This window comes from Ciona intestinalis, chromosome 8 (genome assembly GCF_000224145.3).
Source record: "Ciona intestinalis chromosome 8, KH, whole genome shotgun sequence".
NCBI classification, from domain to species: domain Eukaryota; kingdom Metazoa; phylum Chordata; class Ascidiacea; order Phlebobranchia; family Cionidae; genus Ciona; species Ciona intestinalis.
This window is the reverse complement of record NC_020173.2, coordinates 5,106,021-5,123,921: the sequence shown is the minus strand read 5'-3', so window position 1 is coordinate 5,123,921 and position 17,901 is coordinate 5,106,021. Positions and strand designations below refer to the sequence as shown.

The window sequence follows — 17,901 nt, the reverse complement described above, 5'->3', positions numbered from 1 at the left end:
TTGTTTACCAAGACACTGATGTATTAACCTTATGTGTGCTAAACAGGGGCTTGGTATCTCTTTAAACCAAGTCAGTTATGACCTAGTTGGAAAGGAATGTGCCATAACCTTATATTAGTCTTTTAGATGGTGACCCGAGGTGTAATGTAACAGTACTAACCAAATAAGCTGCCATCCCTATACTAACATGCTCTTTGTAGTAATGCAAAACATATACAAACATTTTAGGCCAATTGCACAAACATAATTTCAGCATGTATGACTATTGTATATATCCTATTGTTGTAAAATATTGTACGTACTTTTAGTGTCGCAGTCTGTAATTCTAATTTAAGCATTTTTAAATACTATTGTTTTGAGCTTACTTTATATTTCTAACATGCTATTTGATTCATGCTCTCTGCGATTTTTTCTCCAAACATTTTAGAACATCAACCCTCAAAATTATATAGTTTATTTACACGTAATAAGTTTCAAAATGTCAAGGTATATAGAGAGCAGTGAATGTCACATTAAAGTGTCAATACATGTTGCTAAATGCGCATATGCCATTTTTGTTAAGGCTGTTGCTCCGTGCATAAGTTGCATTCATTGTTGTAACAATGTAACTACTGCTGTTTATCTTTAATTTGTGTCTGCTCCCCACGCTTGCTGGCTTAATTCGTGCAATTTGTTAAGCCTGCATTTTAATTGAAATCGAATATGCTGCAATTAATATCTTGCAGGTTCTTCATGGAGCATCAACAGAACAGGTTTGGTTATACAGTGTGTACAGTATTATACCATGTTTGCACTCTTACAACTTTTCGGAATGGCCTTTGTTCTGCTATGCTTATTTAAGCCTTTTGCTTACGTTCTGACCCAGCCTTTTAACACACTAGGTACCAGGATATACATAATTATTCTCAGTTTTCTTTTAAGTTTAAAATCTAATATATGTGGCTTTAGTTTGAACAACACATAAATAGTAAAAAAAAAACAGTTGTAGAATTTCCAATGCTAAGGCTAAACCACTTTATTCCAATACACCATTTTCCCCTATGGAGCACAATTGTCTGAAATAGCCACTACAATCTGTAGGCACTGTTATTAGACAAAAGTGAATGACACGTTCGTAATACTCCACTCACGAGTCTTTTTAAAATGTATGTCAATTTTACATTGATAGATTTTTTGTTCAGTTGTACAATGTTCTTTGAACGTATTGCATGTTTTACCGGTAGTAAAATTTGTTTGCTTTTTACGATGCGAACAATTGTATGCTGTAGCGCTAACCATCTGTTTTATTGCATGTTTCTGTATTGGGGCGAAAAAGCATGAATAACTTTGCATGCTCTAGTTCTGCATGGCAATATAGTATCCAATTTCATGCACGAATCATTGCCGTATTACAATGGCTTGTCCCCAGCGTACGAGAACACTTTGTTTGCAGCAGTTCTCGTCACGACATAACTTATACCTGTCGTACAACTTCACCGCAGTTCTGTATAGCTCGCTTGCTCGAACATACGCGCTGTACTATAAGCGGCACTGGCCATTACTCTAAACTGCCAAACACTCGCAGCTTGCGGCAACGGTGGCTTTAGGCAACGGTGCTGCGACTACCAACCAGCGCATCGTAGAAGTAGACGGCCTTCTCGGCTACGATGTCAAACTGACAACTGAGATTGAGTTTGATGCGGTTTCGTGCTCTGTTATGGAGAACTGTGGAACCGTAAAGATCATTGTGGTCAGAACGGGAGATTTATCCGCGGATGCAAGTGTGAGGTAGGCCTATGCATGACACACTTACACTTATTTTCCCGTCTCGATTTGTGTTTCTAGCGCGATTTTTTAGGTTTTCGGCGCAAGGTTTTTATCAGTTCTCGATAATTAGGTTGCGTCTTTGCGTAGGCTGTTTTTTTGTTTAAATTATTAATATCCATTAATTTACACGCGCCATAATTCAGTGTAAAACTGTCGCACCTCATCTATTATTTAATTACGGTGTCTCTCGTCTCGATTTTGCGTAGCGTGTTGAGTTACGCCTCTAAACTAGGTCACGCCTCTTCGAAACACCAGACCTTGAGATTTTAGGTCACTAGTTTTGAGAAAAAATATTGTAGCATAAAATGATAGGATATAGTAACAGCAAGCGTGTCACATACTTAAACCCCACCATGCCAGCGTGTTACACTTAACCAAACTATGTCCACGCTTAAACCACAAATTCAAGGGCTCAACACGCAGTGACTTCTTCAAAGCTTACATCGGATAATATGCAGGTACACTATAAGCCGCGGTGGTCTATATACGTCATGTTGGATTCTAAAACGGACTTGCGTCGATAAATCGGGCAATTAAAGTTCGAATTCTTTCCCTCTAAGAATGGACGGACACAAAACGGTATTTATACCGCACATGAATTATTAAGGGCAAAACGCCGTTGACTTTAAACGCCGGTTACACAGCACAAAATACCGGGTTGACCAATAGATCTCTTTATCATTAAGTCGAACAAGACCGTTTTAGACATACGCCCCGGATTCCCCCGCGTAAAATCCGATAATTTTACAGCGTTGTATGCCACTCGAGACGCAATGTGCATTATATGGTAACATGATTTAGTTAAAACTACACAAGTATTGGTGTTTCGTACTTGTGTTCTATATTAACAAAAAAACAAGGAAAAAAGAGCCGCACCAGCCGCTAAACGTATTTTCGTACATTTTGTTTATGCAGGTGTATTATGTTGTTTATGCAGGCTGCAATGTATGTGTTACTTTTCCTGTCGCCCGCCATGCCGCAGATTATTTGCTTCCTTACAAGCGGTAATTAGTACGCCCTGTTTGAATGTATGTTTCTTCGACAGACCAAAAAATAGCTGTTGTAAAACTTCTCACCAAAAATGTGTAAAAGAGTTCATTGCTGCATTGAACCACTGAAAACAATATAACACAATGCTGCGTAGCAATAAAAATCTACATCCTGGGACCCATGGCGTGTCACAATGCGGGTCCTCACTCACATAGATGGAAATAAAACATATCCATATTTTATATTCTTCATCTGCAGTTATGAGACCTTCGACGGTACAGCCAATGCAGGCGACGATTATGTTTCGGTGTCGGGAACTCTGACCTTCGGGCCGAAGGTAAGTTTCATGTTTTATTCATTTTCTCGTTCCGTCGGATGTTCTGTTCGGTTAAGTTACTGCTCTTATTCGTTAACCCAGGTCCTCTCTGTTATAATGTAATGAACCATACCCATGTAGACTACAATTAAAATTATTATAAGATGACAATTAAAACGTCAAAGCATCGAGGGCGTAATAAACTGCCATAAGAGCTACTTTAAAAACGCTCCATCTTCTATCTGGTCACGCTGTGTTTGTTATCTGTTTAGCATCGATCGGAACATGTCAATTTCAAACGGGATTAATCATTCTCAAAGTACAAGTGTTTACTCCCGTAGATTGACTTTAAAAGCGTTTACATTTCCTCTGTATATTTCAACCAACCCACGCACCGACTACCACTGTACCCTCAGTCGGCACGATCATGATATGGTAGGGTAGGGGGGGAATGGGACACCTTTTCATTCTGTTTTCTCGTCTAATTTGGTATATAGTAAACAAAAAAAACATTCTAAGAATTATAAAACCACATCCTCACGACACCCATAGACCGTTGTTAATTGTTAAAAACACGATCAGGATATTTTGATATTATGTGCTGAAGGTGTTCTATCTTCCCCACCCTATACTGTATGTTACCAGCGTAATTCATAATTAGTGAATAAATCTAACTATACCTATATTTGGAATAAAATCGTCTACTAGTCTGATGTATCTGCCGTGTAAGATTGTGCACTTACTACCAAATAAGTTAATATATAAGCGCGAATATTAGTCTGATATACCTGCGTGTAAAACTATGCACGTACTCCAAATGAGCTATGTAGCGGTATTAGCTCAATTGCGGGCATGTATGTGTTCGAGACATTTGTTGTAACTCCCCTTGCTTTTACTTTCCTGTGAAATTCTCTACTCGTAAAAGATCGCCTGGCGTCCATGCTTGTTTACCGTTGCCCGGTATTCGCTTTCTTTGTATGAATAGTAATAAGCTGAAGAATTCAATCTTAGCTTAAGTTTTAGGCATTGTTTGTTTGCACTGCGTTCGACACTTTGGTATTGTAATGGATAAGTTGGTGTAACAAATCCGTTTGGTTTACTGGAACCTGCATTGTTGTGGTTGTCGTTGTAATGACGGAGAAAAGCATTTCATTTGAACTGAACAGTTTTAATACAACAAGACACCCCATATGTATGATACGATTTTCATCTCAAATGTTTTATAGTTTAAAAACTAAAACATCTTCAGTGACGTCAAATGTATGACTGAATCAGCTCAAAAACCTTCACAGTTTAATATAGTGGCCATGGATGGTATAAATATGGTTCGTTGGAGCATTTCAAAACCGGCAAATTAGGTTAATTTTCCAGCGCCTGTGACTCAGAGAACAACAGGTTTCGGTTCATTAAGATAGTTAGCTCTTTGTCAAATGTAAAACATAAGCTTGGTCCTAATATTGTTTTTCGCATACTTAAAACGTTTGTACCAAAAGTGCTAATTCTTTTAGAGATTTTTTTCGTTTTATCATTATATACCACCTACACTGCAGAAATATCTTAATTAAAATGAGCCGATCTATCGGGCCGTGTAATATATATACCATTTGCTAAATTCGACCGAAACGGCTGCCGGAGACACATTGCCACGCGATTGCCGATACGCCCATGGAACTGCTTTAAACAATTAGGCTGGCTTCTATATAAAATTATCGCACCGTGTAAAGGTTATTGCTTTGAAATCGGGCGGTCACGTTTGGGACATTACTTCTGCCGAAATGACAAAAGCAATTATAAAGAGGTTTTTTAAATGAATGGATTTAACTGGAAAATCAATTTCTCTTTTACATTACGTTAATGAAACCAAACGTTACTTCAGCAATTTGTCTTTTTTCTATACTAAATTTTAGATGTATATTTGTATGTAGCCACCTGTAATCTTTAGTGTTTCACAATGCTGTTGTGCAGTATTTCCTAACTTCAAAACAGACGCTAGAATTGGCATATATTTTGGCTTCAGCGAAAGACTTTGTATTTAAACTTTTAAGATTTAAAGAATTATTTTCAGATTTTTATAAAATTCACAGCGCTCTGTGTATATTGTGTGAGAGTGAGCTCTGTGATATAGTAGTAAAACAATTCTTCAACCTTTATACGCATTGCATATATAGCTACAGCCGTTTAAGGTAAAACCTCCCCTGACAATTCTATACGTTTTTACTCCAGGAAACGCGCAAGGAGATTGAGATCGAAATTATTGACGACAATGTTTGGGAACCAGACGAAACATTCTTTGTCAAACTATCCATCCCAGAAAGCGACTTAAAAGAAAACGGAAGAAATTACGTCAAACTCGGTCGCAAAGTTATCAACCAAATCACTATTATCAACGATGACGGTATGTGTTGATTTCAATTATTATTGATATAAACATACAGTAGTGTGGGGTAAGATGGAACACATTTTCATTCTATTTTCTCATCTCATTTGGTAGTAAACAAAGAATATTCAAAGAATTATAAATCCATATCCTCATGACTCCCATAGACCGTTGTTAATTGTTTAAAACATGATCAGAATATTTGTATATGATGTGCTAAAGTTCCCCCACCCTACTATATTTGTTAAAACGCGATTACGAATATAAAATATATAGAAAACAGAATTAGTAACAAAATGACAGTTGTTTACTGTTTAGAACACGTTAAACCCGAAAAACTTGATGTAAATTGTCGTTCAACCACGTTGACCAGTATAGGTATACCTGCGCTATAAGGAATTCATTAAAGTTGGTTTTTAATATTCTTGGCAGGAAATTTTATTGCTGTATTCAAAGTCTGTTATTCAACGTGCAGTATATTGTTACTGCCGGGTTTTTTTACCACGAAACTCAATTTATTTAATGTATGTAGTAAAATAGGGGAAGATGAGACACCTTTAGCACATAATATCCTAGCATAGTAGAATGGGGAAGATGGGACACCTTTAGCACATAATATCCAAATATCCTGATCGTGTTTTAAACAATTAACAACAGTCTATGTGAGGCGTGAGGATACGGTACTGCCAAATTATACTGAAAAATACAATGTAAACGTGTCCCATCCTCCCCCACCTTACTATATATATTAAAAGTTTTTGGAGCAACAAAACACAGCGTCTTTTTTGACTGCTAGAGAAATGTTACAGTAGAATGTATACTTTTTAATTTTGGATTGTTACAAAAATCGTCCGAAGGAAGCCTTCTAACGGTGGCTGTACACAGTATCAGACATGCGAAGTCGTATGCAAACCCATTACCTAGTTCCGCACGCGGCAGCGAAATCCGAACAGAACAGACAAAACGGACGAATTCCGGATACTGTGTACACTTGTACAGCCACCTTTAGATGGCGGCAATCCTGTTATAAAAACGCCAGCGGCGAACGTTTTGTTTTGTAACAATGACCGTTTCAGTGGCTTTGTAATGTCCACCCATACCAGCCAATATCGCCAAAGTAAATATTATTTCAAGCGCTCCTAATCCGTGCTTGTACAAAAAAAAGTCTGATAATTACGGAAATTTATACGTTGAATTTATGGTATTCCATATCAAAAAACAATTTATGGTATACCATATCAAAACATCATAAAAAATGCGTGATAAAATTAATTTGTGTCATTAATTTTTCCTTAATTGGTAATTATCAAATATAAAACGCACCAAGTTTTAAAAACAATTATTACACCAGCGTGTTGCGCCTTTTCAACCACGGGCGTTGTACAAAAAACCTTCGTTCAAAATGTTGCTTGAATGCGTTGTTACGTGAGACAACATTCCTTTGAGAATAGTCATCATGTTATGATGGCGGCGTGTTTGTCATGCGTCAACTACGTTACTGCGTGTTTGTCATGCGTCAGTTACGTTGGTCACCGCCCGTAGGCTACGTAAGCAAATATGATGCGTAACATGGTAAACCCATTTGTATATTTATATAGTAGGGTGGAGGAACAACTTTAGCACATAATATCCACATAATATTGAAATATCCTGATCAAGTTTTAAACATTTAACAATGGTCAATGGGAGTCGTGGGGATACGGTTTTATAACTCTTTAACTGTCCTTTGTTTACTTCCAAATGAGACGAGAAAAGAGAATGAAAATGTGTCCCCACACCTTACGCCCTACTCCTCTCTGTATGGAAATGTAAAATCAATTTCAAATTGAAGTTACAAGTTTAAAATTGCGACCCCGAGATATTGCTGTAGTGTAATAGCAGCGTAGTAAGCCACCTCTTATGGTATAATGTAACGTGAGGCTAGAGCACTTTCTACCGCAGCCTATACTGTTGCCTGTCAGCTGTCACGGTAAAGGTTACGAAATCGAACCGGTAGTAATGGATTGAAATTCAAGAGCACGAAAAAAATTGCAAAAATGAGAAGCATTAATGCGCTTGTCAGTCTATGGACGTTTCAATGCCTTTTAAACCAGTAGTTAACGATACGTATTTTTTACAGAACCTGGGACAATTGAATTTACCAAACCAAGTTATTTGGTAAAGGAAAGCATAGGAACTGCTTATATTCCACTTCAAAGAACATAACGGGGCGGATGGGATCGTTAATGTCGAATACAGGTCACTAAACATATTCTGTTAAGTTGGTCTGACTTTTAATAAAGCTGCCATGACCTGTGATGTATTGTAAACCGGATACACTTTTTTAGCGACTTATAGCGTTTACTATTGTTTTTTTGTAAAATTACACGTCACTGTGACGTAGGACGAGTGACGTCAGCGGTAAGGACGGAGTGCATTACCGTGGCAAGCAAGGAACTGTCACGTTCGAACATGGAGAGGACCTCAAAAATATCGACATTGAAATTATAAACGACCACAAAACGAAAAAGGACGAAAACTTTCAGGTTAGACAATCAATGAGAGCCACAAAGTAAGCACGTCTTGCTTACGCCTTTCACACCATAATGACAGTTGGTTAAAGTTCTCTAGTTTTGCGGTGCAAAAGCACTTAATGTGGGTTTTTACCACGTCGTCGGCCGCTATAACACTAGATACGCCGTTACAGATGTTTAGATACGTGCGTTTAGCGTTGACTAACGTAATGTCACTCATAAATATGCACTGTTTGCATTTAGTGCTATCGTTTCCACTGTGTTTCATTTGCAGAAAGTTAGGAAGCGTTTTATCAAACTCGCCATCCTATTGGTTGATTCGAACTTAAACGCTCACTCCGATTTCAGATTGTTTTAACGTTACTCCAGTGGTGCCGGATTAAAAGTGAATTAATGGCAGCGAATTCCAAATTTAGGCGTGTGGGTTTGAATCTAAAACAAAGGCAGCACTGATTTCGTTAATAATTAATGTGGGCGTCTGTTTTTAAGTTCTTTCAGATCAAGTATCCAACGCGCGATAAAACTCCGCGCTATTATGTAAAGGTTAAAGCTTTTGTGTTGTGCCGTCTTTCAAACAAACGTCAAAATTGATCCGCGTTGAAGCTTCTGTGGCATTTCGACACAGTAAACATTTCAAATCGAGCCAAAAGCGGTTGCCGGTGCAGATCGATAGGCGGAAATGGCATCAGCCTTGGCTTGGTAGCCGAATACGTTTCCTGAAAGTCTCTCTGTCTGTGTGACTGCCTCTGAAATGTCCCCAAACCAAAAAGAAATGACTATAGTCGTATAAAAATTGGCAAAATAAAGACATTCTACCAAACGATATACAGGGGCACCTGGCCCACATTTGTAATCTGTTCTCTCATAAATGCATTCATAAAACTCTACCATTTTCACAATCAATCAGAAACCGATCAATTAATCCACACTTAACCCGGTATTAAATATTGGGCCTTGGTGTCTGTAAAGTGAGAGGTCTCATTTCACACTCAATATCCACAACCTACAACTCCCGTGGCTAAGTGCGCATTTAATAAATCCTTGCATGTATAATTCATACTTTAATTTCCAATCCAGTGTGACCGCAGCTTCTGCAATTTTACCGGATATTTATAAACCAGTATCCCGTTCTATTTTATACCCTGCTTTATTGTTATTATTCGTTCGTGTTTTAATTTAAACGTAAATTGGTATATATACAATAGGGGGAAGACGGGAAACCTTTAGCACATAATATCTAAATATATTGATCATGTTTTAAAGTAAACAATTAGCAACGGTCTATAGGAGTCGTGAGGATACGGTTTTATAATTCTTTGAATGATATTTGATTACTACCAAATGGGATAAGAAAAGGAAAGAAAGTGACCCATCTTCCGCCACGCTACTATAGTATGGTGGGGTAAGACAGGAAAGATTTTTTTTCTTGTTTCATTTGGTAGTATCAAAAAAGTATTTCTACAGAATTAAATAACCGCATACTCAAGATTTTAAAAAGCGTTGCCAACTGAATAATACACGAACAATCGTTGTCAATTAATTAAGTCAGAAAACACGGGATTTGGCTGCCAACGGTGTCCCAACTTAACCAAGTACTATATACAAGAATTGAATGTATTTTACGTCACAGATCACCATATTATCAGTATCTGGAGGTGCGACACTCGGTCATACACAGAAGACGGTTGTAACAGTGGTTGGAGACGACGGTAAGTTAATTATTGTTTAAAACAGGAGTAAAAATATATACATCTACATGTAATAGCACCCGTCGAGTAATAATAGCATAAACAATTAACAACTGTCTATGGAAGTTTTGAGGATACGGTTTTATAGCTCTGTGAATGTTTTTTGTTTACCACCAGCTGAGACGAGGAAATATAATATAGTGAAAGTTTTACCAAAGGCATTTGGTGCCAACTATTATACTAACCCGTGCCGGCCGTGCGTGTTACTGTTACGCCCTTCATATAGAACGTAAAGACTAAATAATATGGTCGCTATGGTGTATTTCAAATGAGTGAGGTAATCTGTACCCGCCCTTTTACAAGTATTAGTAATTGGCAATATTTTTTGAGCGGTGTAGGTCAAATAAAGTTAAGTTAAGCGCACGCCCACCCATTCTATTGTGTGGTCTATATTCCCGCCTTAGCCTACAATTCGTATTACTCACAAAGGTTATACGTTAATATTATGCTTTAAAATGGTACTATAGTAGGGTGGGGCATTATAGGACGTGTTTTTTATGCTCTTTTCTTGCCCAATTTGGTAGTAAAACATTAATACTACTAGAAATGTATACCCGTATCTTCTAAAGATTGTTTATAACGCGATCAGGAAATATGGGATTCAGGTGTTAACGGTGCCCTATCTTACCCCTTAGTACTAATTTACAACATTCCAAGTGCTTAGGTATCGTTGAATATGCTTTAAATTTAGCTTCATAAAGCTCTGCAACTCACGCCCAACCAAATGATTTGTTTGATTAAATAAACGTGACAGCGGTAAACACCTGCGTCGTGTATTCTGTTCGCTATTTTCCCCGAAAAACAAACTCTCCTTCGCCGAACGTGCGATTGCGCGTCAAATTACGTTGTACCGTTACGCACTGCTAGGCGGTGACGTTACGCACGCTGTAGACATTATGGGCGGGTTAGGCATCTTCATAAATATATGCGGAACTCCACGCATACGTAAGTTAAAACAAACAGAGCCGTCTCTACCGCGTCAATTTTTTGAATTTTAACCGTCGCTTTTTCTAGCGGTTATTTAGTTTACAGTTGCTCCTTATCTTCAGTAAACACAGACACTATTTATTCAACTAGTTTACCCGGAATGAACTTAGGTTTTAGAAATACCGCACTTCTTTCGGTAACGGCTCGGTAAATATGTACCTTTGAAGTGATTTTTTTCTAAATTCGGCATTGTTCTGTTAGTATTACCACATGCTCCTCCGTCCGTTTTTACTCGGTCAGAGTAAAATTGAATATCTGGTTTGTTTATAGAACTGTTTTTTTGCTGGTTTTGGTTGCTGTTCTGACAAAACTTTAGGGTAATGTCGTATTTAACATGGTTGTAAAGTTGTGTAAACCTTCCGTTACTTCGCGGTTGCGCCGTCCCAAAAAAGCAGCATTAAGAACGCAATCCGTCTTTTTTAAAATGTCACCAACTTTAAAAAATCAATAACAAGTATCGAAAATAGATAACGTTATTAGACGGAAAACTGATTAATGGACAGATTGCTGCAGCAAATCTGAACGTCATAAAGAATTAAATTCATTTTATGACTATTTAATTAAATTATAATTTGCTATGACATTTTACGGAATAATCATTTCCAGATTGTCGGTGTCCTTTATTGCTTATAGCTGTATTTTATCCCATAGAGCATGGATTAAATTTATATGCGGGTTACCAGTCGATATACTATATTAGATTACAGTTTCATATCATTGGACAAAGTTCGCCTACAATATTAGCAGAGTGCACCAATCATCAGTTATGTAACCATACTATTACTGTAACACAGAAAGGTTATATGCAGTTTACCAGTCCGTATATTGATTACAGTTTCATAGTGTAGGACAAATTCCGCCTTATTATTGGTAGACTGCACTGCACCTAATCAACGGTTATGTAACATTGTTTTGTAACACAGAATTCGACGGTCTTGTGCGCCGAGTTGTTGCTAAGACGCATCTTAAGCTGCTGAAAATGAAACTTGGTTCACAATCGTGGACTGAACAGTTTACGCAAGCAATGACCGTCAACGGAGGAGATACGGAAAGCGCTACAGCTGCAGACTACGCCATGCATTTCCTCACGTTTGGTTTTAAAGTAAATACGACTATTTAGTAGCGACTCCACACTGCCACCACACGGCGGACTAATTTCTACTATTTCACGTTTTTAAAGTAATATGACATATTCTCTTACACATCTGTTTAAAGTAAAGTAAAAAAACATTTGTAACATTTTGAAAGCACCAGATCCTTATAGTAATAATAATATAATATATCTATCTAATAATAACATTTGCCCCATTCTATAATATATTACCCTAAAACAATTTAAAAAATTCCACCATCCAGGTGATATTCGCTATTGTACCACCACCATCTATTTGGGGAGGCTGGGCTTGCTTTGCTGTTTCCCTTGGTTTTATTGCTATCCTTACAGCAATAGTGGGAGACCTGGCTGGTATCTTTGGATGTATTATTGGACTTAAGGTACAGGGATGCGGGATGGTATACGTAGAAAATTTCAGAATGTGCAATATATTATGCCCTTGGTTAGGGTATAGGTGAATAAGTTTGGTTTATATATCTCCGCCTGGCAGGGCAATGATATATTTAACTTTGTGGGTGATTATTTTTCGGGATTTTTTTTAAGTTTGTCTTATGAGTTGGGCAACCAAAAAGAACCACTGGGTGGGAACAAAGGCCTGTCAGTGTTGTGCCAAAGAACATTGATGGCAAAAATGGTGACAGCTTAAGCATGAAACCCTATATATTAGAATATCTGGGAATGTCTGTTTTTTGCCAACTAGATAACGTAAAACTGCCAGCTGTATATTCAAATTCTTAAGCTATATATGGCTGATACAAATAATCAAAATAAGGTGCAAAAAATCCAGATTACGTATCTTAATGTGGTAAAAATATGGCCAATTCAAGCCTTAATTATTATATTCTTTACAGCCTACAGTGGTTGCTATCACATTTGTTGCCCTTGGAACCTCGCTCCCGGATCTTTTCGCAAGCAAAATTCTGGCCACTACGGAACCATATGCAGATAACAGCATTGGTAACGTCACAGGCAGTAACAGTGTCAACGTCTTCCTTGGCCTCGGCCTTCCGTGGGTGATTGCTTCGATCTACTGGAAAGTAACGGCGGTACGAATCTTATTTATGAATTTGTTGCTTGGGGTTAAGGCTGCCTTGCTGTACACTGAGCAAGCTTATGTGTTATGACTAGAAGGGACTCAGTGAACTATTAAGAGCACAGTATAGTATGAAAAATCTTGCATGTGTCACAAAGTAAGCATCATATTCTCCTGCTTGCTACCATTAACATTTATACTACTCTGTTCTAAACAGAATTTGTTTACAGAATATCAACTTCCCGGTTGATGCTGGGTCAACGGGCTTCAGTGTCGCCCTGTACTCTGTGGCTGCCATTATAGCAATCGCAACCCTGATTGCACGTCACTATGCACCTATACTGGGCGCTGCAGAACTTGGTGGACCAAAGATCCCGAAGATAGTCACTGTCGTGTTTTTCATACTTCTCTGGCTGCTTTATGTTCTGTTGTCTTCTCTACAAGCGTACGGCCACATAGCTGGTTTCTAATCACATATTGGCCGTGTTTTATCACTTTGGAGCAATTGCAGAGGCCAGTGCACTCATCTTCAACATAAATCCAGAAAAAAAAACTGGTTCTTATCGCTTTTTATCAAATCAAACTTTTGCCCATAGTTCAACCAGTTGGACACTTTTTAAAGTATTATTTAAACCGATATAATAACAAAACCAAAACTTCTGGCTCGACATAGAAACTCTTTACTGTATCTTGTCATCTTATTAATTTTTAGCACGCCTGCTTTGAACATTCCTAGTCTGTCCTTGATATTCTTCCTAACGAGAGTGAATTTGTGTTCTCACACATCTGTTCTAACGCCTTGTTAACTAGTATCGTGGTTGAATGTATGTTATGTTCCGCCTCTGTCAAAACTCGCACGCATTAAGCACTTTATTTAGCAGTAGTAATCATTTAGCATATTGATGGCCGGTTGATTTTAGTGGTCATAACATAATTCCTGCGTGCGAACACAATATAACTGTGTATATATTTTCTATACTAGATTTAAAATGGGTTGAACTTAATCAATTATTAGTACATTCCGATCTTTTTTATATAAAAATATAAAGATCCACTCACCGCTTCAGATTGACTTGTTTAAGGAAGTGAAGTATATTTAAAAAGACACAGAAATCAACACAGAGGGGAAAACTTTTCCAAAAACAAAGCACCAGAGTGTCAGGAACTACGTTTGGTAAGGTATGGTTTACAGAATCACCTTCTGCAATGTGGGAGACAAGGTTAAAATGCATTCATAAATTGTGTGGCTGGTGTTGATAGAAGTCCACCAAGGCCGAAATCATCTAAACAACTGTGTTTAAACTTTTATGTATTGCATAAACGCATCACGTTAAAAAGGCAATTTCCAATATCAGACAAACACCAAAAAGAAGAGTTTAAATAAACTACTTGTACCATCACATTTTATAGTATTTTTAAGACAGCGATTTCCAGAAGACCTGTTTAAAACTAAAATTCGAGTAAAACAAAAGAAATATTGAACAATATACTTTGAAAACATATCCTATCCTAAAGAGGGATTTAAAAATCATACACAAAAACTTTGAATTGGAATTTGACCCTACAAATAAAATAATTGTGACTACGACCTCTACCAGGTAAAAGGTATGACGTCATGACACTTGAGAATCGCTATTCGACTGGGAAGTTGTTTGTTCTTCCGTCGTATAGAATTCCAAAGGGCAGTTATTTCTACGTACAAGGAAATATATTGAGTTTTTTTAGATACTAACAATTATGCATGTTATTAGAAATGTGTATGCGGTTAAAGGTGTAATTTTTCTTATTTAAAATGTAAGCCAACGCCTTTTATTTTCATATTCGATACCGTAGCGTACGAGCCTGTTAATTTTTTGTCATAAATTTATAAAAATATGTTAGAATAACGAGTAAAATAGTCGTGCCGTCAACATTTATTCAATGAAGTAACGGTTTTAACTATATTGATCTATAATCACTGTATATGATTCATAATCTGTACTTTTTCTTCTTCATAAACTACATCAGAAATATTTTCCTTTATAGGCTTTTGTGTTTTCTTATAAAAACTTCCATTTTTAACCAAATATTCCTAAATACCAATTCGGCTGCTGGTAAACAATAAGTAACATATAGAATTAAATTACATTCATTCATTTAATTTGTGTTTGTGAGATAATAATGAATAGCTTGAATTTACTAATAGAAGAAGGTTGCTTAAAGATTCCTATTTGTAATGTTGGTCACTTAATTCCCATGTTTTTAACTAACTATTAAATAGCAAAGACACACAATAAAATGGAAACTAGTGATGTAATTTGTTTTGCCCTAGTTAATTTTGAATGCTGATTAGTATAATATCAACTAAAGATTTAGTGAAAGTAAAGAATCCTGCCCCTATGTTACCTGCTAACTACTAACTCCTTATTCTATCAACCAATATAACCTCTGACCGGGTGTAACCCCTAAGTACCAACCTCTAACAATTTCCACCTATCTGTAACATACTGAAAGATTTGTTACCAGTGCCCCATCACAGTTAAAATTTAAACTAGATTCTGATTGTAACTTGTATAAAATTTGATTTATGCATATAGGTGTTGACAAATTACTAGAACCATTAAAATTATTAAGTATGTTACTGTTACTCCTATAATCCCTTTCCTCAGTGTATAGACTAAGCACATTATGCATATTGACTGTGTCCGTACTGGGCAATAGTGTTATAGTTACGACGTTACAGCAATTGAACTACAAATAACATATAAACAATGGAAAGTATTGCAAAATACGACTTTAAAGCGACTGCTCCGGATGAACTAAGCTTCCGAAAAAGTGACATACTAAAGGTACTTCTATCACACATACTGTAAATAATATTTTAGCAGGTCATCTGGTATCAATCAAAAAAATATCATTCTCTGATAAAGTCTGCATAGCAACAAAACAGATTTTTATAGCAAAGTCGCTAAAAGAATAATGGTAGTAAAGTACCATATCAGTAAGATGATTAAACATATTATGATGTGTTGATAGCAGAGTTCTTTAAACCTTTGTATGAATAACATAGCAAGTTATTTTAATATTTTGTCATCCTCTGGTTTGCGTACAATAACCAAAGTCGAAACAATAGATCTTGTGAAAGTACCTACTCGATTATAAGGTTTGGTTGGGCATAACAGTAACAACGCTAATCTTAATCTATATTTATATATTGGTGGAAGGAAAATAAAAAAAATATTAAAGGAATTTTCAGACGTTGTTTAGTAGTTTATATTTCTTAGCGAATAAACGGCAGCTGTGTAACAGTACAGACACGCAGTGTGAAAATAAGTCAACCTTGTAATTTCACGCTTGGGTATTTATCTGCTTAACTGATCACAGTACACTGTATTTAAAGTGAGTGAGTGAGACAACACAGTTTTAATCCAAACATAAATATAAAACACAACAATTTCCCCAGGATAATATAGGCCTATATAAATAGCTCAAAAGCATAAGTATCTTAAAGCAGTGGCGCAACCAGCGCGTTCAAAAGGGGGCTGTCATATTTACGTCTAGTCCACGTTTATCTCTGACGCGATAAAACACTCCCTTTATTGGTTGTGCACACGAATATATATTCTATTTTACGCGGTAAATTAAAACTAACACTACATTATTAAAAAGACGTATCTAAATTAATATAAACAGAGGAAACATTGTTGCAGATTTACGCATGTTAATGTAACGTTTATTTACGTCAGAATACCTTTGATAAACCATTACGATTGTTCCATCACAAACGAGATTGTTGGTAAACAATCGTGTTTTATTTGCTCCCATACGATCTGTAGTTTTTGTATGATTTCTGTTTCTGGTGATTAGTTTAAATCAGTGTTCTGGTGAGTTAGTTTAAATCAGTTTCTGGTGATTAGTTTAAATCAGTGCTTCCCAAACTATGGTATGCGAAGGCCTCCCAGGTGGTACGCGAGCACCTTATTAAGTTCACACCAAACGATCGCAAATGATCTTTTAGTGATTGTCGTGAGCATTATTTTAATCCACATAAATTACGTAGAGCGTGACATTCCATGCTATATTCCCTACACCGGTGTTCCTAACTTTTTAAACCTAGGCGTTGCTTTACGCGTGTACAGAATATTTTTGCAAGCCTATCTTTACTTATGCGCATGAAAAGGCAAATATTCAACCTGTTTTCAAGCACCTGCAGGCTAAATAATCAAGGGGACAATCGCTAATATGACGCAAATAATCAACGTGTGAACTGCTATTATGACGTAATCAATTCCCAGGTCAAACAATCGCTATTATGACGCGATGAATCCACGTGTGAATCCCTACTGTTTCGTAATAATTATGCTGCTTGGCTGAGGAAAACATCGTAAATATACAGCAGTGCTACTTCTGGAACATATTTAGGTTGTTTATTACCGCGCCTGTTGCCCTGTTTAATAGGCAAATTACTTTTATTTTCAACTTCGAGAAAGGCAGTGCCAAGTTCATGCCCGCGGAAAAAATAGGTGTGCGTGCGGTTTTTAATTTCACTATTTAAAATGAGTTGTTCACGAGCCTTTAGTAGTTTAGTATGTAGGTGGTTTGAGAACGCTGCTTGAACCAAAAAGTGGTACGCGAGTAGATAAAGTTTGGTAACCACTGATTTAAATGCTGATAAACCGCGATTATTATGCATTTTAATTGATGCAAATATAAGTGCGAGGAGCGACGCTATCAGTAAATTGGAACCAACACAAATTGTAATATATTATTACCAGAGCTGCGATTGAGCCGTTTTTCGCGAGCAATGCTCGGCGACAGCCGAGCTGGCTCGCGACACCTAGTCCAATTTAATTTATTTACATTTTATTGTCGCGGCAATAACTGTTAAGTTTAGCGACGTCAACGTCGCGAAACCGAGTTTCGGCGCGAGCCACAGTGCCCAGTGTCGCCAAAATCTACTGCAGGTGTCCATTCTTACGCGACTAAATGTCTGTCGCGACGGTTAGCGCAGCGTCGCTTAAATTTGACACAGCGTCGC

At 37.1% G+C, this 17,901-nt stretch overlaps 2 protein-coding genes across 3 annotated transcripts in view; both read left to right on the top strand.

Moving 5' to 3' along the window:
- The window catches only part of LOC100181353 (sodium/calcium exchanger 2), a 17,838-nt gene extending 3,891 nt beyond the window's left edge, over positions 1–13,947 (top strand). The window contains exons 7-17 of one of the 2 annotated variants that reach the window (XM_009861202.3): positions 726–752; positions 1,565–1,767; positions 3,055–3,133; positions 5,336–5,507; positions 7,609–7,727; positions 7,873–8,014; positions 9,633–9,711; positions 11,661–11,839; positions 12,094–12,231; positions 12,703–12,897; positions 13,115–13,947. In XM_009861202.3, coding sequence (XP_009859504.1) covers positions 726–752; positions 1,565–1,767; positions 3,055–3,133; positions 5,336–5,507; positions 7,609–7,694 — 567 coding nt within the window. In that variant the 3' untranslated portion in view covers positions 7,695–7,727; positions 7,873–8,014; positions 9,633–9,711; ... (2 more) ...; positions 12,703–12,897; positions 13,115–13,947. The remainder of the gene's footprint in view (positions 1–725; positions 753–1,564; positions 1,768–3,054; positions 3,134–5,335; positions 5,508–7,608; positions 7,728–7,872; positions 8,015–9,632; positions 9,712–11,660; positions 11,840–12,093; positions 12,232–12,702; positions 12,898–13,114) is intronic. The other variant, XM_018812910.2, reaches the window with a different exon arrangement.
- Positions 13,948–15,504: 1,557 nt separating this feature from the next.
- Positions 15,505–17,901, top strand: part of LOC100183719 (protein enhancer of sevenless 2B) — a 9,589-nt gene continuing 7,192 nt past the window's right edge. The window contains exon 1 of the mRNA XM_002131439.5: positions 15,505–15,712. Within this exon, the coding sequence (XP_002131475.1) occupies positions 15,635–15,712 (78 nt within the window). The 5' untranslated portion in view covers positions 15,505–15,634. The remainder of the gene's footprint in view (positions 15,713–17,901) is intronic.